Source organism: Lemur catta, chromosome 7 (genome assembly GCF_020740605.2).
Source record: "Lemur catta isolate mLemCat1 chromosome 7, mLemCat1.pri, whole genome shotgun sequence".
In the NCBI taxonomy this organism is placed as follows: domain Eukaryota; kingdom Metazoa; phylum Chordata; class Mammalia; order Primates; family Lemuridae; genus Lemur; species Lemur catta.
Window position 1 is genome coordinate 58,275,808 of NC_059134.1, and position 22,908 is coordinate 58,298,715.

The 22,908-nt window shown below is 36.7% G+C and overlaps 1 protein-coding gene across 4 annotated transcripts in view; it reads left to right on the forward strand.

Annotated features, from left to right (window-relative positions):
* The window catches only part of C2CD3 (C2 domain containing 3 centriole elongation regulator), a 135,604-nt gene that overhangs the window by 16,588 nt on the left and 96,108 nt on the right, over positions 1-22,908 (forward strand). For all 4 annotated transcript variants that reach the window (XM_045555487.1, XM_045555490.1, XM_045555489.1 and 1 more), the window contains exons 4-7: positions 7,630-7,853; positions 8,484-8,731; positions 12,540-12,672; positions 13,130-13,258. In XM_045555487.1, the coding sequence (XP_045411443.1) occupies positions 7,630-7,853; positions 8,484-8,731; positions 12,540-12,672; positions 13,130-13,258 (734 nt within the window). The remainder of the gene's footprint in view (positions 1-7,629; positions 7,854-8,483; positions 8,732-12,539; positions 12,673-13,129; positions 13,259-22,908) is intronic.

Here is a 22,908-nt window from a genome sequence, read left to right on the forward strand (position 1 = left end):
TAGACTGCTTGATATTTTCAGACCAGTCACTGAGTTTGGTTTTTTCCCAGTCTTTTTACCCTCTGTATACTTCATTTTTTGGTTTCTATTGCTGTGTATTCAAATTCACTAATCTTGTATAGTGTCTACTCTGCTTTTAGTCCCATCAGTCTTATTTTCATTTCAAATATTGTTTTTCTTCTCTAAAGGTTACATTTCATTTTTAATGTACATTTTACTTCTCTCTTTGGAATCATATTTTCTTTTACATCCTTGAACATTAGGAATATCTATGAAAAAGTCCTGTCTGCTAATTTTATCATCTCTGTCATTTGGGATCTGTTTTTATTGATTAATTGTTTTCCAGGTTACAGGGCATGTCTTCCTACTTCTAATAATTTTTTATTGCATACTGGACATTGTAAATTTTACATATTGTGTGCTTGATTTTTTTTTCCTTTAAAGAATGTTGAACTCAGTTCAAGAATGCTTCCAAGTACTAAATATATGAATTGCCAGATTGAAAAAGCCTACTGAGGAACTTGTTTGGATACTGATTCATACATACCAATTATAAAAAAATCAGAAACAGGGAAATTAGAATGTTGACTCAATTTTTGATGGTATTAAATAATTATTAATTTTTAAATGTAATATGGTATTGTGTTTATTTTTTTTAATGTGTCCTCATACTATTATTAATATATTTACAGAAGAAATGGTATGGTGTCTGGAATTTGCTTCATGATAATCCAGTGACAAAGCAGAGATTAGAGAAGGTATAAATGAAACATGATTAGGCAGATGTCTAATCAATTGTTAAATTGTTAAAGCTATATAATAGGTACCTGCAGTCGTCATGCTATTTTCTTTCTAATTTTGTATATGTTCTAAATTTTATGTAATAAAAAGCTTAGAAACATTTTTCTTAATACTAAATTTTTTTGCAAAAAGGAAATCATCTTATTAAACTAAACAAATGTTGGCACATGCCTGTAGTCCCAGGTACTCAGGAGACTGAAGCAGGAGGATCACTGGACCCAGGAATTCTGGTCCACCCTGGGCAACATAGCAAGACCCCATCTCTAAAAAGATAAAAACAAATTTTAAAAAAAACTAAGCAAACGAGGAAACAAGGCAGTTGCCATTTTGGGGAAAGGTTTTATAAGAAAGGAAAAGTAATCAGTATGTTTAATTGTTTAGCCGTAAATGGAATACATGTTCATACTGTAGTTTTGGTTAGACCAATAATCTGTATCTATGGTATTATTATTTTGGCATGTTGGGAAGATGGGGGACGTAAACGGGATGTGGGATGGAGCTAAACTCTTATCTTCCACATTAGGAAGTCAAAAGATAATGCCTGAAAACTGGAAAAAGGAATCAATCTATAGACATAAACATAATCACGTTATCTGGGTTACAGAGATACAAATAACATAAGAATCTGGTACAAGAATTAAAAATGATTGCCTCTGGAGAAAAAAATGGGGTGTATGTGAAGGACTTGTTTTTTATAACAAAACTGTAGAACTGTTTGGCTCTAAATGTGCATGTGCTATATTAATTTAAAAATAACTTTAAGAAGTGAGACTGTCAAAAAAAAAAAAAGAAAAGAAAACATGCAGTGAATGATGGAGCTTGAATTCCTGTTATACCACTGCTTTGCTACTCCCAGTATTGAGTTGACTAACCCTTCCTGACAAAAGGGGTTAAGTGAAGCCAGAAGGGAGCTGACGGACTGAAAGATGAAAAAAGAGAGGTGGCTTTAAGAGTGTTGCTGTGAAGTGGAAGATTGAGTTTAGTAAGACTGGGGAGTAAGGGGCCTCAAAGAAGAGAGATATAGTTCGTTACAAGATCATTACAATCCATTTGATTGAGAGGGAGAGTTTTGATGTATTCCATTATTGGTATAGATCAGATGTCAAAAATAATAAATGAATCAAGCAGGCTGGCTGTAAGAAAATTCAACTGCCCAAAATATATTCAGACTTTTAAAAAATTCAAAATGTATGCCATTATATAAGCATATTACATAATATGTACATATATACACATATAGGTATATGTGTGCATGTGTGTATGTATATATATAATTATTTAAAATTTGAAATTGGGAAATAAGAATACTTAATTATAACTTTTTTGTTTTTGAAATCATTCATTTGATTTGGCTGGAAACTTGATACTTTTATTTCTGTACCATGTTATCAGCACTAAGTATTTTATATATGATGGGCATTACAGTATTCATTTTTAAACCATTTAATTAGCAAGATTTAATTTGTATTTAGTTTCATAACAGATAATAACCATTCACAAACATGGGTATTTCCAAACAAAGGTAGAATCTTGGCAAAATAGATTTGATAGTTAGGGTACTACTCCTAAGACATTTGTAAAATTTAAGATTTCAAGGATCATATTTAATCCTAATGTACTTGATTAACCTCTAGATGTTATACTTTCAGTATAAATTGAGAAAGGTAAATTGAACAGTGTTACTTTTCATAAAGCTTGGAATAAAAAATCTTTGGGGGATATCAGTCTTTAGCTCTACAGTTTTAGGAACATATTTCATGACATCACTTTCATTTCTGGAAATCCTATTTCAGCATGGAAAAAGAAAAGTAGGACAGATCTTTCCTTGCCAATAAAACTTTCCAAAGATACAATAATCAAGGAATGAGTAAATTGAATTGCATACTATGTGGTGTCTTGTGAATGTACTTGCAGATAAGGAATCAGATTGTTTATATAAGCTGTAATACCAATTAAAATGGCCCCATATTTAACCAGTCTGTGCTGGTGATCTGAGGCTGCAGTTTCTCCTTAGACAACATATAAACCAAGAGACTTCTTTTAACTCAAGCTCAGAAACATTTCTTTAGCACCACACCCAGCACCAAGCCACCTAATAGCCATGTAGTAACTCTCAGGAAGTTAGTTATTTTTGTCTGTGTTCTCAATTACGAAGAAAAATGCCACAAATTATTTAACATTTTCACTCAACTTGACTTTTGAATTTGCATCCATACCACTAACATGCTGAACAACTATAATTTTAATTCAACTTACATATGCAAATAATGTTTATTATACACAAATTCTGCCTTCACTAGATATTCTTTTATAGATTTTACCATTGATAAGAGTCTTTGACCCTTAAAGCTATTTCTCTTGATATATAACTGCATGTCACAAGAATACCACTCATTTTATTTGCATTAAAAAATAAACCGTGTTTAAATTTTGTATTATACTTTCTGTTTATTCAGTTTTCATTATGCATCTGTTCCACATACTGACCATAGTTCTCACTATAGTTTGTTTCAAAATGATATCTTTTGACACAGATATATTTTGTTTGCATATTTCACCATTTATTTTGACTTGTCCAAAACAAAATATAGAGACAATTCTCTAAATTTATAACATTTTAATTGGGAAGCAAAAATTGCCAATTCAGAACATACAAACAGACCAGTTGATCTTCAGTATGTCCAAAGAACAAAGAGAAAGTTGGGAGTTTTGTTAGATAGAGAAACATATATTGTTTTGAAGGAAAGCTCATTGGCACTAGAAAAGATTTTGGGAGCAGGCAAGCTCTGATTGGTGAGTGACAGTGGTAGGTAAAACTGGTCTTAGTTAGGGTTACAACAGCCTGTTTCAGCAGCCAGGCTTGCAGAAAATTACAGTCTTGGAGCAATGTTATATGCCCTGAGTGCTTTTTCTCTGGCCCGTCAACTCTGATTTAGTGGGTATGACAAGAATGACCCAATTGGTATAATCAACTTTCACATTCTCTTCCACAAAGAAATATGCTTGCTTTCATTTCTTTTAAAATTCATAAGTCTTTTATTCTTTCTTTCATGAACACAAGAAATATTTCACTTTTGTCTTTATTCCATTGTAAGAAAGATGGCAGCCTACAAAACCCACAGACATTAAGGGAATACTACGAACAACTCTACACATATAAATTTGACAACTTAGATGAGATAGACCAATCCTACAAAAGCTATAAACTACCAGAACTCACTCAAGATGAATTAGATAATGTGAATAGACCTATAACTATTTTTTTAAATTGAATTTATAGTTTAAAACCTTCTGAAGAAGAAATCTCCAGGCCTAGATCACTTTACTGGCAAATTCTTCCAAACATTTAAAAAAGAAATAACGCCAATTTTACATAGTCTCTTCCAAAAATAGAAAAGGAGAAAACACTTAACTTATTTTGAGGCCTGCACTACCTTGATAACCAAAACTAAAGGTCAGTACAAGAAAACAATACTACAGAACAATATCCCTTATTAACCTAGACCTAAAAATTCCCAACAAAATACTAGCAAATTGAGTCCAGCAATATATAAAAAGAACAATACCATGACCAAGTGGGGCTCATCCCGGAAATGCAAGGCTGCTTCAGTATTTGAAAATCAATCAATGTGACAAGCCATATTAACAATGAAATATTATTCAGTCAATAAAAAAGCATGAATTATTGATGCAGGCACCACATGGAAGAATCTCAGAGGCATTATGCTGAGTGAAAGAAGCCTATCCCAAAAGTTGACATACTGTATGATTCCATTTATATGGCATTCTTGAAAAGATAGTACCATGATCAGTGTTTGCTAGGAGTTAGAGGTGAGGAGAAGATGTAACTATAAAAGGGATAGCACAAGGGAGCTTTGGGGATGATGAAAGTGTTCTATATCTTAATTATGGTGGTAGTTACATATGTATCCATACATATTTTAAATTTGTAGAACTATACATTTATAAAAATGTCTATTTTATTGCGGAAAATAAAAATGTCAAAAAATAACAATCCAGGTGTGATGATAATGATAAACAGTAATTGTTACCCTGTCTCAAAAAAAAAACCTGACAAAACAGTAGTTGTCACTTGGCCTCACATTAGGACATGCACCTGGAGCACATACCCTGGCTAAAGCCACTAGTCTACTCCAGCTAATTTTTGCTACATGGGAATGGGAACTTAACATTATTAGATCTTCTGATTTTACAAGAGAAGCCAGAATCTACATTTTTATAAGAAATCTGATTTTTAAAGCATTGTTAAATAATTTAAATTTCTTAAAATACTGTGTTGACCAGCCTAAGTCTGAAAATTAGACTTACTGGTTGCTCTCTTTGATACTCATAGATGTTACAGATGTAGTAGATAATTGTAGGCAACTCAGTGTTAAAGAGATCCTCGAATTATAGGATGAAGACTCATGAGCATCCTTAAGGTTATGTTATGGATGTGAGAAGTATGTGGTATATTCATGGTATGTGTGGATGGTGTGGGCTTCAGAAGAGGGGTAATATATTTAGGTGATAGAATGATGGTCTGGAGATAGCACCAGAAAGGAATAAGTCGACTTCCCTTATCCTGGGAAATGAAAGTAGTTCCCATTATAGAAGACTTTGGGGAAATGGGGACATTTTAGGAAAGAAATGTTCAGTTAAAATGGTATGGTGGTTTGTATAAAACAGAAATTCTACAGGACTCAATGAAGGGATTGGCAGAGGAATGAGCATAAGGGTGATTGGCAAGGGGAATGACTGAGGTAGACGGGAATGAAGATGTGAGAGCTAAATGCAGGAGTATATTGGGGACATTCTGGGAGGCAAGGGAGTTAGGAGTGGAGGTCCCCTGGACTGATAGGAATTGATGGAGCAGTCTTGGGCTCTGTACCTCCAAAGTTTGACTAATGCTTTTCCCTCAGCCTGTAATGTTCTGCCTCAGTCCCCCTCGGCTTGTCTGTCTCATTCATATTTAAGATTCTAAGCTCAGACATTTGTATTTCACTTCTGGAAACCATCCCTGCACTCCTTCCTCACCTCTTCCCCAACCTGCGACCCCTCCTTAGTGTTCCATCAGTACCCAGTATACATCCTTATCTCAGAACTCACCATTTTATATTAAAATTACTTTTTCTTAAGTTCCCCTACATGATACTATGATCCTCTAGGTCAGGGTCCCTGTTTTAGTCATCTCTTTGCCTCAGGCAGGTAGCACAGAGCTGATATCAACAAATATTTGTTTAACTGAACAGAGGAGTTAGGCCAGCCCTGTGTTTTGATTATAAGATGGGTGTGGCAGGGTCCTGGATTTTCTCTGACTCTTCAAGGGCCAATGGTAGTATAGGCCTATCAGTTGTTTTGTTACTGGTTCTGCTTAGGGCAAAAGCAAAACTCAGGAGCCAGTAGGGGGTCTTATTAAGGCCAGAAACACAGCCTTTATTCCCAGTGCCTCCTTTGTTTCTAAAATGCAGTGGCAATCTTTGGCAAGTGATGAATGGTAAGGGAACACTTCCTGACATTTATGTTTGAGCAACCAGGATTTTATGTGATGCTATTACAGTGATCACTACACAGAGTATTCATCCCACTGCCTATCTGTCATTTGTCTTTATAGAAAGATCTTGATGATGCATAGATTTGAAGGACTTTATGTTATGTGATTCATGAACAGAATTCTCCTCATCAAGACCCAGGCATGTTTTATTGAGTTTGTGCCTTGGCAGTTTCTCTGCACAAAATATTCCATTGACCTTCCCAGAGACATCTTACAACATCTAACTGCAGTTTTTCATTTTCGTGTTAGGCCATTCATCACTATTTGATTGTCTTTGGCTGCCTAAACAATTGCTTCTGCTTTCTCTGTCATTGAAACTGAACTTTTAGTACTGTTCTTTTCTTCTGGAGTATGTTCCTTAATTTTTTCTTTGGAGTTTGCTTTAGGCTCTATTTCATTTTTTAATTCCTCTAGTAGGCTTTTCTCCATTAGGCTTCTTAGAGGACTATAGAGCCTTTTTATAGAGAACTTTAACTCACAGGAATGAGAGGATAAGGAAACTTAAAGTAATTACTTTTTCATCTTTGTTGTCCTCCCTCCTCACCCCACCTCATCTCCAGCATAGAACTAGGGCCTTATTTTTCCCAAGCAAGTAACACTAATGCAGGAGGTACTATGTCATTCTTTTATTCATCAGACCATTAGGCATTATTAAGCATATTAGACTTGTGTACTATGTGTACAGGTACTATGCTAATTAGTCCATAGAAAAATGAAGAAGACATTTCATGCCTTCAAGGAATTCATAATCTAATCAGGATTAGAAATAAACTAAAAGTGACAAATACCTTCTCTAAACTTTTGCTTTTTTTTTAATCTTCAAATTAGGATAAAATACTTTCCTGACAGGGTTATATCATCACAGGAGCTTCTCTGTATGGGAAACTTAGCACACCTCCTGGCCTGTAGTAAAGTGTTCAGTAAATGATGGTTAGATTGATGGATAGATACAGAGTAAACAGAAACATGAAGATGGCAGTGGACATGGCATCTCTACCTGGCCATAAAGAAGTGATGCTGGAAGAAATTGTATGTACAAAGGCATAAAGCAATGAAATATGGGATACATGTACAGAACCCTACTTAATTGGTCTATCTGGGACCGAGGGATGAAAGAGGCAAACATAGTGAGAGATGAAGCTTCTGAGGTAGGAAGGAATTTAGGCATAATCCTATAAGGAATGGGGGACATTAATTTATATCAAGCAGGAGAGTCTTAAAATTAGTTAATCAATGCTAAAGAAAACTTCTGATATATTACATGTCTCTTTTAGGTCTCACTTGCCCTGGAGCCTCTGTCAGAAATTTATGACAGCTACAATCCTCTTCCTACCACTGATGTGATGGAAAATGTGCTTTCATCTGAACAGGGATTCAGAGAGAATACTGAACCCAGCAATACCCAGCTTCTAGTTCCATCAAAGCCTCACAGGATGCCTACCATCAAAATTGATGGAAAAGAATTAGCAGCAAACAATAGTAGGTCAAGCACTCCAAGGTAATTACCATACCTAGTACCAGTCAATCTGTCAACTAACTCCCACTGTACTCACGATTTCTGTCTTTCATTTGTGGTTGAATAAAAGACTAATGGCAGAGAGAGGCACAGTCACTCATTCAGCAGGAAAATATGGTCCTGGTTTGATACCAGGTACTGGGGATAGAAATTAATAAGACACAATTCCTTTTTTCGAGGAGTACTCACAATCTAGTGGCGAGGCCAATGTACAAATAAGTAAGACTGAATGACATGCAGATGCCATGATAGATGTTCATGAGGGAAAAGAGGTAAAGGGAATTATTTTGTGAAACAGAATGGAATAAGAGGAACAGATTTTTGTTCTAAGCAGTTCTTTATGAAGCATTTGCTTTGTGTTAGGCTCTGTGCTGAGCTCTTTATTTTATTGTCTCATTTAAGCTACAACCCCACAACAGTAGGTAAAGCATCTATTATTTCTATCATTCGGGAGATGAAAAACAGATTTACAAAGTTGCATTGCAAATAAGTCACCTCTTTCAAAGTCCAGACTACATTGCTATAAACCACTGATCCACTTTCTATCTCTGACAAAGTAGAATATTACGATAATGGATTATATACTGCTGACGTTCTCCTTTTTTGAAACAGGGGAAAGGACCACATGTTCTTTGCAGAGAATCCTGATATGATAAAGGACTCTTTCTTTGGACTACAGCACCATCTTAAATCAGGACAGAGTTTAGAGTCTGTAACTCTGAAAGGCAAAGCCCCACGGAAGCAAATGTCCCTTCTCAACAGTTCTGAACTACAGCCTCAAATTAGAACTGTTGCCAAGAGTCATAGTGACTCATGTATTCTTTCTTCAAACAAACCCCCTACCAAGGACCTTCTTTCAGGTATGTATATATTTGTGAACTGAGTGGGTCTAAGCTGTATTTATTGGGATTGATCTGCTTGTTAGCCTGCCTACAAAGAGAACCAAGACTTCTGTTTGAATTAAATAGCCAAATAAAAGTAAGGAGTCTTGCTAGAGTGCAGAATCTTTCACCATTTAAAGACAGCCCTGTTAAACTACCAAGTAACTTCTAGATAATTACTAGGTGCTTATAATTGTAGGTTTAGGGAAGGATTCATTTAAAGGGAACTTGGATATTTTAACTTGGGCTCACTTAAAGAAAAAAAAAAAGATGAACCTAGATATGAAGGGAGAGCTTTATCATAGAAAAATACTATGTATTTTTTTTCTTGAATAATTAAAGGCAGGTAAGGTTTTTGTCTTATCAGCATTTATTTATACCATTGTACAGAGGCTAGTACCAAATCCATTTCACATTCTGGACTGTTAGTCTCAGTGGGAACATTCAGTACACAACAACTGCTGATCTTAATCTTGGGAATTAAATGTGACTTATGGCCAAACAGAAGTAGAAAGGAGACAGTTCACCCATGTAAGGGCTTACACTGAAATAAAAAGCAAATAGAAACAGAATTATATTACCTCATAGTAGGGAGTGGTATAATAAAAGCAGTTGACTTACATTACACTGTAATAGTCAGCTGTATATCTCTGTGACATGAAGAGCATGACAGGAATTTGTCTTCATCCCCACAGGTAAAATTTCCACAGTGGAATATCTGTAGTGTTAATAGAAAAGTCTTTTTTTTTTTTTTTTTTTTTTTTTGAGACACAGTCTTGCTCTGTTGCCCTGGGTAGAGTGCAGTGGCATCAGCCTAGCTCACAGCAACCTCAAACTCCAGGGCTCAAGCGATCCTCCTGCTTCAGCCTCCCGAGTAGCTAGGACTATAGGCACGCGCCACCATGCCCAGCTAATTTTTTCAGTTTTTAGTAGAGATGGCTAATTTTTTCTGTTTATAGTAGAGACAGGGTCTTGCTCTTACTCAGGCTGGTCTCAGAATCCTGAGGTTGAGCAATCTGCCTCCCATAATGCTAGGATTACAGGCATGAGCCACCATGCCTGGCCCAAAAAGGTTTTTTTTTTTTTTAATCCATTCATTTTTCTGGGATAGAAAAGGCTTTTAAATAACTATTTGAATACATAATTTACGTTAGTAAGGACATTTTTTAAATGAATAAAAACATTCCATTTATATTTTTCAACTGAAATGTGTTATGATTCCTTATTTTTAAAAATGTAATCCCAAGATTATAATTTATTACTTTTAGTCTTTAATGTAAAGACTATCTTAACAAGAAAAAAATGGTCCCGTTGTACTCAGCACTTGTCAGCTCACAGCTGGAATATTTTCTGTAGACCTGGACACCAGATTTTGAGAAGGATATTTGTTCATTCATTAAGCAGTTATTTGTTCAGCACCTACCAAATGTCTGCCACTCTTTTAGGTGTCAGGGCTACAGCAGTTTAAAAACAACAAAAAAAGACCCTGGGCGACGTAGCTCGCACCTGTAATCTTAGCACTTTTGGGAGGCTGAGGCAGGAGGATCACTTGAGGCCAGGAGTTCTAGACCAGCCTAGGCAACATAGCAAGACTTTGTCTCTACAAAAAATTTAAAAATTAGCCAGGGGTGGGGGAGGTGGCATGCACCTGTAGCCATAGGTACTCAGGAGGCTGAGTTAGGAGGATCACCTGAGCCCAGGAGTTCAAGGGCTGCAGTGAGCTATGGCCTGGGGCCTGAGCAGCAGCGTGAGACCCTGACTCTAAAAAAAAAAAACAATACACAAACTCCTGCGTTATGAATTATATATTCTAGATGGAAAGACAAATGATAAACTAGAGTAAGTATGTGGTGTTAGATGGGGAATACTGAAGCAAGGAAGGTGAAAGGAGGGGATATTAGTTCTACACAGGCTGGCAAAAGAAAGCCTCATTAAGAAGGTAACATTAAAGATCTAAGGGAGATGAGTTCCTTCTAAGGCAAGTTGCTAGGCTGGTAAAAGGACCACCAAGAGATAGCCTGGTGAAAACAGCTGCCATTTATTGAACACTAATTATGTGCTAGCTACTATGCCAAGTGCTTTATACATACAATCTTACAAAAATCACCTGAGGTAGGGTTTGTTGTTTCCATTTTCAAATGAAGACATAAGCTCAGAGTTAAGGGAACTCCTGCCCTGTCAAAGGGGACAGCTCCTCCTCTGCTCCAGTTCATTATTGTGTTAGACTATAAGGCAGAGTCCTCTGCTTCATTCCTATTATAGGTTCATTGTTTATCTAGGCCTGTTTTGTTTTGTTTTTTCTTTTTCTTTTTTTTTTTTTTGAGACACGGTCTCACTCTGTCACCTGGGCTAGAGTGCAGTGGCGTGATCATAGCTCACTCCAACTTCAAACTCCTGGGCTTAAGCGACCCTCCTGCCTTAGCCTCCTCAGTAGCTGGGACTATAGGTGCCTGTCACCACACCTGGCTAATTTTTAAAATTTTTTATAGAGACGGGGGGTCTCACTGTATTGCCCAAGCTGGTCTTGAACTCCTGGCCTCAAGTGATCCTCCTGCTGTGCTTATAATTCTGCCTGCTAGGATTACAAGCATGAGCTACCATGCCCAGCCTATGTTTTCCTTTTAAACCAAAACTATGATGGCCAACTGTTGAAGCCAAACAAAATATGCCATGCAAAACCCCATGGACTATCAATGTGCAACATCTTCAATAAGAGCTACTATAATCAGTGGACTTAAAGATCAAATAAGACAGATGGTGGCTCAGTCCGAGTTAATAGTCTGACCTGTACAAAAATGGGAAAGGACTACTTCAAAAAGTAGTCAATTCTACATCACTGTAAATGGTCAAGCATGGCTGGATAACCTTCTGATAGGACTCTTCAGATTGGATTAATCATCAAGTAAATAGTTGGATATGATATTTAAAGGTCCCTTCCACAAGATTAAGTGGGCCACTTTAGTAGGCCTAGAATTGAGGTCATGGGAAGGATACAACAAATGCATAAACATAGTGATCTTGGTTTATATTGTGCTGACATCGTACCAGAAAAGAGGGTACAAAGCTGAATCAGTCAACCAGCTAGTATTTATGAAACACTAACTACACATCCTGCTTGTAAGAGGGCTTTAGAATAGAAAGTTGGGAGTTGGAACTAAAATCAGAAGCTGTATACCTCCCTGTGTTTAGCGGGGGTTGTTCCCATGGCATGTAGAAAATAAGGGAAACATCTGTCCTGAACTCACCTGAGTGCTCACCTGATCTTGGACAAGTCATCAAAGCTTCTTAGCATTCTTTTCTTCATCCATAAAAGTATAAATTTGGAATAGACTATCACTATGTCTCCTAAAGGTTTAGTTTATACAGTTGTTAGTGTTTCTTGGTAAGAATGACATTAAAATTCTTACAAATAATAGGAGAATTCAATAAGGTCTCTGGATACAAAAATAAAATAGATACATTGTTAACCTTATTATGTACAAACACCAGTTGCAAGAGTCAGCATATGGATATAACAACTCCCACAAGGTGGTCAGTGTCTCTGGAATGGAGACTTCATTCATTACTATAATGCCAACATCTAAAACAGTGTATGTAGCAGAAGCTCAGTAAACATCTGTTGTTAAGTGAATGTCCTCAAGGAATTCTCAAGCTAATGGGGAAGGCAGACGAATAAGCCATCACAATACACTGCAGTAACTCCTGTGATAGAAGGAAATGTGCTGAATATTGCAAAATGTTTCTGCTGGATTTTAGATTTTTTGTTTTCTGCTTTTACCCTCTTCAGCTCTCTTAGAACGAGGCAATAAACTACGTAATGCCATGGTGATTTCTGCAATGAAATCAAGCCCAGATACTAGCATGTTGTTGGACAAAATTCATTCTCCTATAAAGGAAGATTCTCATAGAGCATCAGCACAGTAAGTTACAGGATAGACATTAACCCCAATAGTTTATTTCTTAATAGCTATTAACCTATGTTTTTGTCAAAGTATGGACTGGATAATCTTGGAAATGCTCAGCAAGTAATTCTTAATGTGATGTGAAAGAATCCTAAACTAGGAGTTAAGGTACTCAAAATCTAGTTTTAGCATTGGCACTTGCTAAATATATAAATGGGTAAATTCTTTGCTCTTTCTGAACTTGCATGCTTGCATATAAAATGAGGATATTCTCTTTCTACCTCACAGAAATGAAATGGGATTCTAACATAGGAAAGAGCCTACAAAGTATAAAATTTTGTATATATTTAAGACAGTTAAGTCTAAAGCATATTAAATCTCCTGAGTTGGACCAGCTCCATGTACTAATTGATTATGATTTAGATTTTTCCCATCTGTTAGCCACTAAACGAGAAAATATTTTTCAACACCTTAGAATCCGATCCATGTTTAGGGATCAATTTAAAAACCACATTGAAGATCACCTCCTTCCTCCAACTGAGAATATATTTTGGAAAAGTGACACAAAAGCTGATACCAGAGCTATACAGCTGCTATTAGGCAGGTAAGCACTCTTAACTAGCTTTCTTCCTTCTATGTTCTTCCTTTAATTCTTTGTATACATTAACAGATCTTCTTCCTGAAGCAACACTTCCTTAGACTAACCAAGTCGTTCCCTGTTTCTTCAACTACCATTCATTGCCTACTAAATAAGAATCCAATCTTTAGCCTTTTATTCTTGTCTTCACTTACAGAATGATCCCCAATCCACCTTTCCATTCTTACCTCCCAACTCTTCCCTCAACACCAGTGTTAGCATGGTATGATGACAAGAGCATGGCTTTTAAACAAACGCAAGTTGAAATTCAAGGTCTGTCTCTTAGCTTCCTGGCCTTGTGCAGGTATCTTTGAACTTTAGAGGTGTCAATAAAATTGAAATTATACCTAATATTGCAAATTATTTTGAGGATTAGAAATGATATATGTAAATAAGCTAACACTGTGCTTGATAAATAGTTCAACTCTTGGTAGCTGTTAATATTATTACTAACATGTGCCCTCAAACCAGACTCATTTATTTATTATCTTTTGAATAAAATACTATTAATATCTATATTCCTATCTTGGAAAGGTAGTAGGGCATAGTGGTTAAAAGCAATACGTGCTGAGTTTAAGAAGTGTGAGAGAGTAGTGTTTCAGAAACTCCAACTAGTTTGATTTCTATAGACTTCTTATAGGGAAATAGCAAGACTACATAATCATTTGGTATACTAATGGTAGGATAGGTAGAGTGAGTACAATGTAAAAGGTTAAGTGGAAGCCACACTTTGAATATTATGTTAATGTGTTTGAACTTTATATTATAGAAATTGAATAAACATTAAAATACTTTGAGCAGGAAAGTAGAAAGATCACTTTCACAACAGTGTGGAAAATCAGTTGGATAGGAGAGATGGGAAAGTATACAGGAGTTTTTTCCCCCGGTAGAGGTGAAGCAGTAAAGACATTAAAGGTTGAAATTACAGGAATTGATGACTCACTGGTTGTGGAAAGAGGGCAAAGAGTAAAAAATGATCCCTATGGTTTTTGCTCTAGTGACTCCACAGATCATAATGATTTAAATAGATACCTTTAAGCAGGTATAAGGCAAGGATTTGAAGTTAATAAGTTCCAGTTTGAGCCTGTAAATCTGTTAAACTTGAGTTGCATATGGAACACACAAGTGTAGTTGTCTAGTAGGCCCTTAGTATATAGAGGTGAAGCTCAAGAAAGAGGACTGCCCTAAAGATAAAAATTTGGGATTTGTTAGCTACACAGCAGTAATTGAAACCTTGGGAGTAGATAAGATCACCCAGGGAGAATATGATAGAATGAAAGTAAGAATAAAGGACACAACTTTTATGCCCATTCCTTTTTAAATTTAAGTAAAATGATGATAAAGGAATAGAAAAAGGCATAAACTCACAAGAACCAAAAGGGCAGGTGACAGCAATTGAAAGATGTCAGTAAAATTTTGGAAGCTAGAAAGCAGATGGACAATAGAAACTGACCTAGCAAAATAGAGAAAACTGTACCTATGAGGTTAGAGGACCAAAAACTTGATTGCAGAAGCCCAGAAAGACTCAGGAATTAGGAACACTAGGTATCTCTTAAGGCATTATCTGAGTTTGAGGCTTAAAACAAGGACTAGTTAAGAAAAAATAGATAGGAATGGTCAGACCCTTTATCCCTTGCTCCAGGACCTAGAGAGACAGTATAGTATAGAGGTTAATTAAAAGAGAATTCAAGCCAGACTGTCTGTATGTGAATCTAAGCTCTGCCATTTACTAGTGTGGTAAGACCTTATGTAAGTTACTTAACTACCTTGTACTGAAATGTCCTTACTTATAAAATGGATATCATAATATAACCTACTTCAGTGATGTGTCATGTAGATTCAACAAGTTAATTCCTGTAAACTTCTAATACTGCTTGTCACAGAGTAACCTCTCAATAATTGTTAGGTATTGTTATTACAGTACTGCCCCCTATCTTGAGAGCAAGAGACTGACATTCTGCTGTCCAGTGGAAGACTAGAAGTTTATTCTCTGTAGAGGGAGGAAGTTGATCTCTAGATTCAAGGATATCAAGCACAACTGAAGGTAGAGGTGAACACTATACTGAGGAAAAGGAGATTAAGTTAAAGTCTACATATGGAATGATGAACACTCTTCCTACCTCTAGCCCTGTTTCCTCCTTAACTACCAGAACACTGATAGCCAAACCACCTCCCAGGTAGGAAATTCACATTGTGCTTGGAAACTTCCCAGCTCAAGAGAAAAGAAGTACATTCTGACAATTAGAGGTTACCCAACAAAATGGTCTAGCTCTGCCCATTATTTTATAATGAAGCCGACCAGTTAGCAAATTCCCCTCAACTCCCAACCTGCATATAGGGCTTCCAGACAACATATCAGTGCCTTACTTTTAATATGAACAGATAGCCAAGATTTATAGACATTTGAGGAATGCTTCCAACATTTAGACAGAGAACAAGATTTAACGGAAAATTTGGAAGAGAAAGATAAGGAAAAATCCCAGAAAGTTTAACAAAAAGGATAGAGTTGGAAAATAGAAAAGATAAAATTGAGGATTTTTCAGGAGGTTCAACATTCAAATAACAGGAGTTCCAAAAGGAGAAGATGAAAGAAAAAAGAAACAGAGAAAGAAATTATTAAATTTGCCTGTACTGAAGCAGGTGACCTTCCATATTGATATTTGAACCAAGGCCTCTTTCTTCATCTCTCCCAGCTCAAGAAAGATGAAAACTTCACTCCACACTCGGGCAGCCAATAATAGGGCTCCCTCTCCCCCAGCACCCAGTTGGTGGGCTATCTTCCCAGGGAAGGATAAGACATCAGCAAGAAAAAAAGAAGAGACTCAAATTACTAGAATTACAAATTAAAGAGGGGACAGTAATACCAACTTTGTACAACTAAAACAGATTATAAAGGAATACCAGGAACAGTTGTATGATAATAGACAACTTAGATGAAATAGATTCCTAGAAAGGCACAAATTACTAAAACTGTCTCAAGAAGAATTGGACAATGTAAACAGACCTATAACAAGTAGACAGATTGAATTACTAATCAAAAAACCTACCCACAAACAAAAGCCCGTACCTAGATGGCTTTACTGCTGGATTCTGCCAAACCCTTAAAGAAGAGTTGATACCAATTCTTAACAAACTTTTCTAAAAAATAGAATAGTGGGGAACACTTCCCAACTCATTTTTTGAGGGCAGCATTACCCTGATACCAAATCTAGGCAGAGGCTTCACAAGAAAAGAAAACTGTAAATCAATATGAAGGTGGATACAAATCCTCCACAAACTATTAGCAAACCAAGCCAAAAATAATTATATGCTGTGACCAAGCAGTATTTATTCCAGGAATGGGAAGTCAGTTTAGGTTTTGAAAATCAGACCAGGTGCAGTGGCTCATGCCTATAGTCCCAGCACTTTGGGAGGCCAAGGCAGGAGGCTCACTTGAGTCCTTCAGTTTGAGAGCAGCCTGGGCAACACGATAAGACCCCCTCTCTACAAAATATTTTTAAAAATTAAAGAAAGGATCAATTTACGTGATACACTGTATCAATAGAATAAAAAACAAAACCTTGTGATCGTCTCAAAAGATGCAGAAAAAGCATTTGACAAATCATGATAAAACAACAAACTTGGAATAGAAGGGAAAATCCTCCGATAAAAGGAATCTAAGAAAAACCCAGGGCTAAAATCATACTTAATGTTTAAAGATTGAATACTTTCTTCCTAAGATTAGGAAAAAAAACAAAGATTTCTACTCTAACCAATTCTATTCTCTCGCCAGTTATAGTCAACATTTTGCTAGAGGTTCTAGCTGGCTCAATTAGGAAAAAAAATAAAAGGAATCCAAACTGGAAAAGAAGAAGAAAAATATCTCTGTTCACAGATGACATCTAGTATGTAGAAAATCATAAGGAACCTACTAAAAAAGTATTAGAAATAATAAACAAGTTCACCAGGGTTGAAATCACAAGATCAATATGCAAAAACCAAAATCAATTATATATCTATGTACGTGAACAATCTGAAAATAAGAAAACAGTTCCATGCATAATAGCATCAAAAAAGGCCGGGCGCGGTGGCTCACGCCTGTAATCCTAGCTCTGGGAGGCCGAGGCGAGTGGATCGCTCGAGGTCAGGAGTTCGAGACCAGCCTGAGCAAGAGTGAGACCCCGTCTCTACTAAAACTAGAAAGAAATTATCTGGCCAACTAAAAATATATATACAAAAAAAATTAGCCGGGCATGGTGGCTCATGCCTGTAGTCCCAGCTACTCGGGAGGCTGAGGCAGTAGGATCGCTTAAGCCCAGGAGTCTGAGGTTGCTGTGAGCTAGGCTGATGCCACGGCACTCACTCTAGCCTGGGCAACAGAGTGAGACTCTGTCTCAAAAAAAAAAAAAAAAAAAATAGCATCAAAAAGAATAAAATCCTCTGGAATAAATTTAAAAAAAGAAGTGTGAAACTTAAAATCTAAAATCTATAAAACACTTCTGAAATTAAAGACGTTCTAAATAAATGAAAAAACATCCCTTGTTCATGATCAGAATCCCAGATGACTTCTTTGTAGAAATTGATAGCCTATTTCTAAAATTTATATGAAATTGCAAGGGACTCAGAATATCCAAAACAATCTTGGAAGAAAAAAAATAAGGAGGACTCACACTTCCTGATTTTAAAATCTACAAAGCAACAATAATTAAGTCAGTGTGGTACTGGCATAAGGATAGACATATAAATCTTTGGACTAGAATTGATAATTTAGAAATAAACCCATGTGTCTGTGGTCAGCTGATATTCTAAAGGCTGTCAAGGCTGGGCACGGTGGCTCACGCATGTAATCCTAGCACTGTGGGAGGCCGAGGCAAGTTGATCGTTTGAGTTCAGGAGTTCCAGACCAGCCTGAGCAAGAGCGAGACCCTGTCTCTACTAAAAAAAAGAAAGAAATTATCTGGACAACTAAAAATATAGAGAAAAAATTAGCTGGGCGTGGTGGTGCATACCTGTAGTCGCAGCTACTTGGGAGACTGAAGCAGGAGGATTGCTTGAGCCCAGGAGTTTGAGGTTGATATGAGCTAGGCTGACTCCATAGCACTCTAGCCCGGGCAACAGAGTGAGACTCTGTCTTAAAAAAAATAAATAAATAAAGGCTGTCAAGATCATTCAGTGGAGGAAAGAGTAGTCTTTTCAACAAATAATCCTGGCACAGCTGGACAACTGGATAGCCACATGCAAAAAAAAAAACAAAAAAAATGAAGTTGAGCCAGGCGTGGTGGGCCCACGCCTGTAATCCTAGCACCCTGGGAGGCCGAGGTGGGAGGATCACTTGAGCTCAGGAGTTCAAGACCAGCCTCAGCAAGAGCGAGACCCTGTCTCTACTAAAAATAGAACAAATTAGCCGGGCAACAAAAAAAAAAATAGAAAAAAAAATTAGCCAGGCATGGTGGCACACACCAGTAGTCCCAGCTACTTGGGAGGCTGAGGCAGGAAGATCGCTTGAGCCTGAGAGCTTGAGCTTGCTGTGAGCCAGGCTGATGCCAAGGCACTTTAGCCCAGGCAACAGAGAGAAACTCTGTCTCAAACCAAAAAAGTTGAAGTTGGACCTTTCTCTTACACCATATACAAAAATTAACTCAAGATGGATCAAACAACTAAATAGAAGAGCTAAAACTTTAAAACTCTTAGAAAAAAACCTACAGGTAAATCTTTTTGAGTTTGAATTTAGGAAAAGATTCTTAGATATGACAACAAAAGCACAAACAAAAGAAAAAAATAAATTGGACTTCATCAAAATTAAAAACTTACATGCTTCAAAGGACACTGTTAAGGTAGGGAAAATTCCGCAAATCTTGTATCTGATAAATGACTAATATCTAGAATATATAAAGAACTCATATAACACAATAATTAAGGGACAAATAATCCAATTAAAAATACAGGCAATGGATCTGAATAAACATTTCTGCAACGAAGATATTCAAATGGCCAATATACACATGAAAATATGCTTAACACCATTAGTTATCAGGGAAATGCAAAACAATGAGATACCACTTCACACCCACTAGAATGAAAAAGTCTAGATGATAACAAGTGTTGATGAGGATGTGGAGACTTGGAACCTTTGTACACTGCTGGCAAAAACATAAAATGGTGCAGCCACTTTGGAAAATTGTCTGTTCCTCAAACCATTACATATACATTTACCATATGACCTAGCAATTCAACTTCTAAGTATATACAAAGGGAAATGATAACACACATCCACACAAAAATGTGTACCTGAGTGTTCAAAGCAGCATTATTCATAATAGTCAATAAATGGAAACAACTCAAAGGTCCATCAGCTGATGAATGGTTTTAAAAAATGTGGAATATCTATACAGTAGAGTAGTATTAATATTTTGCCATAAAAATGAAGTACTGATACCTGCTACAGCATGGATGAAGCTGGAAAACATGCTAACTGAAGGAAGCCAGTCACAAATGAATACATATTTTATGATTCCATTTATATAAAATGTCTAAAATAGGCAAATCTGTAGAGACAGAAAGTAGATTAATGGTTCCTCAGGGCTGGGTGTGATGGTAGGTAGGGTAATGATAACTAATGGTTACAGAGTTTCTTTTTGAGGTGACTAAAATATTTAAAAATTGACTGTGGTAATTGCTCATATTTGTGAATATACTAAAAAGTGTTAAATTGCTCACTGGATTAATTGTATAGTATATGAATTATATCTCAATAAAGCTGGAGAGGAAAAAAAAATCAAGAATTCAGCACATGAATGTAAAAAGATACACCAAGATACATAGTCATGAAATTTCAGAATACTGAGTATAAAGAGATAATATTAAAAGCTTCCACACAGAAAAAATAAAGGTCACATATGTATTAATAGTATCAGGAATTGGAATGACAAGGTTTTCTACCAGTTTCATGGATGACAGTGAAGAATTGTCTTCAGAATTCTGAAGTAAAATTATTTTCAACCTAAAATTATAGTCCTAATTAAAGTATCAATCCAGTGTGAGAGTACTGATATATGAAATATCTTCATATATCCAGAGTCTCAAAAGTTTACCTGTCTTGCACTATCCCTCAGGAAACCATGAGAGGATATATTCAACTGAAGAGAGAACTTAGGAAGAAAGAGTAAGACATAGGGTCCAAGAAGTAGGGACTACAGCACAGAAGAGAAGTAAAAGGAGGTTTAGGATATGTGTCATATTTAGTGAGCAAGAAATCCACATGGGAGCAGATGGCTTCAGTAAGGATGTTTCTAAGGAGTAAGGGGGTGAAAGGAATGGAACATACATTGACCAAATTAAGAGGAAATTTTCAGTTCTCTTAGAGAATTCACTAATGAAGTAGTAATAGGGCCATAGAAAACTAAGGAAATGAAAATAAGGCAGTTATTAATACCAGGAAAAATTAGTTGTATAAGAAAGGAAGTATGATAAATTACACTCTACTTGGCTCTGATCTAATGTTAACCCTGCAAATTAACACAAAAATTGTAGTATAACTAAATAGGGATGATAAATAAAAGGGAAATGTGTGCCCAAGACTAATAATGTAAGAGAGTGGGTCCATGAATTTTTCATAATAGGAAGTCCACAGATCACATAGAAAAGTGAAAAATCAGAAAGTAGCAGTACACATATGCTCTTAGAACTATGGAAGTAAATACCATAGAGGAAACATCTAAGGAAGTTGAGAGTGATTGCCTCTGAGAAGTCAGGCAGCTACTGTTTTGTATTATAAACCTTGTAGTCCTATTTGACCTTCAAAATAGGTATGTTTACTCTTTGATTTAAAATTATGTTTAAGAGGCTGGGTGCGGTGGCTCACGCCTGTAATCCTAGCACTCTGGGAGGCCGAGGCGGGTGGATCACTCGAGGTCAGGAGTTCGAGACCAGCCTGAGCAAGAGCAAGACCCCGTCTCTACTAAAAATAGAAACAAATTATCTGGCCAACTAAAAATATATATATAGAAAAAAAATTAGCCGGGCATGGTGGCACATGCCTGTAGTCCCAGCTACTCGGGAGGCTGAGGCAGTAGGATCGCTTAAGCCTAGGAGTTTGAGGTTGCTGTGAGCTAGGCTGACACCACGGCACTCACTCTAGCCCGGGCAACAGAGCGAGACTCTGTCTCAAAAAAAAAAAAAAAAAGAGGACAGTGCTGGGAGTAGGTTTGTTTTATAGCCAAGGAACACAGGCATATTCCAGCACCCGCCCCTCACCCTTTTTTTTTTTTGAGACAGGGTCTCAGTCTGTTGCCCAGGCTAGAGGGCAGTGGTGTCATCATAGCTCACTGCAACATCAAACTTATAGGCTCAAGTGATCCTCTTGCCTCAGTCTCCCGAGTAGCTGGAAATACCGGTGCTTGTCACCTCACCCAGCTAATTTTTTTCTATTTTTTGTAGAGGTGGGATTTCACTCTGTGGCCCAGGCTTGTCTTGAACTCCTGGCCTCAAGTGACCTTTCCATCTTGGCCTCCCAAAGTGCTAGGATTACAGCATGAGCCACTGTGCCCAGCCTAGTCCTTTTAATGTGTCACAGACAGGTGAATAAATTCAAAGAAATGTTAATTTCAAACGAAATATATAAAAAGTAGAGGACTATATACTGAGGAGTAGAGATCTCCCTAACTTTAAGGATGTGCAAAGAGGGAAAAAGCAAACAGCTGGGATCGGGGAGATAGTAAGTGGCAAATGAGAGAGTCATGTACAAAGGATACCAAAAAGTAGAGTTTCAAGAAGGAGCAGTGCTCAGAAGCTGGAGAGAGATTTGGAAGTTGTTGGTTGGTTTTCATTAGTTAGGAAGTTGTTCTGATCTTTGAGAGAGAGATGACTATAGATTAATGGTTCGCCACTAGGGAATGATTCTTCCCCACGCATAACCCCATGAGACATTTGGTAGTATCTGGAGACATTTTGGGTTATCACAAATGGGAAAATACTACTGGCATCTGGAGAGTAGAACCAGGGATCTAAAGTGCAAAGGAAAGCACCGTCAACAAAGAATTATCTGACCCAACATGTCAATAGTGCTACTGTTGAAAAACCCTGCTACAGATTAAGGAAAGGTGAGGAAGAAAACATGTATTGAACCTCTGCCTCCTGCTCAAAGTAATGTGGGAACATCATCTAATTTGAAGGTGGTGATTATGTACTATTTTCTTGAGAAATTAAGGGAAAAAAGTACAGCAGCTAGCTTGAAAGAACAGCAAAATGGAAAGAAATAATAAATGAAATGCTTAGAACAATGCCTGGTGCTTAGTATTTAATATTGTTGGTTTTATATTAAAACAGATGTTCATAAAGAATTCATTAAGTTCATTAACAAATGTTCATTAAGTGCTAGTTACTATAGGAGAAATTAAAACTAAATATACATTTACTTTGCCCTCAAGAAGGTTACACTTTGAGGAAAAATATGGAATTTATACAAGGATCTGAAAGAAAACATAGAAAGTAAAAACTGCTATCAGAATAGATACTAGAATGATATAGAATTTCAAACAAAAAAGGAAAAAAATTTTCTTTTTCTTTTTTTTTTTCAGAGACAGGGTCTTGCTTTGTTGCCTGGGCATGAGGTCAGTGGCATGATCATAGCTCACTGCAAG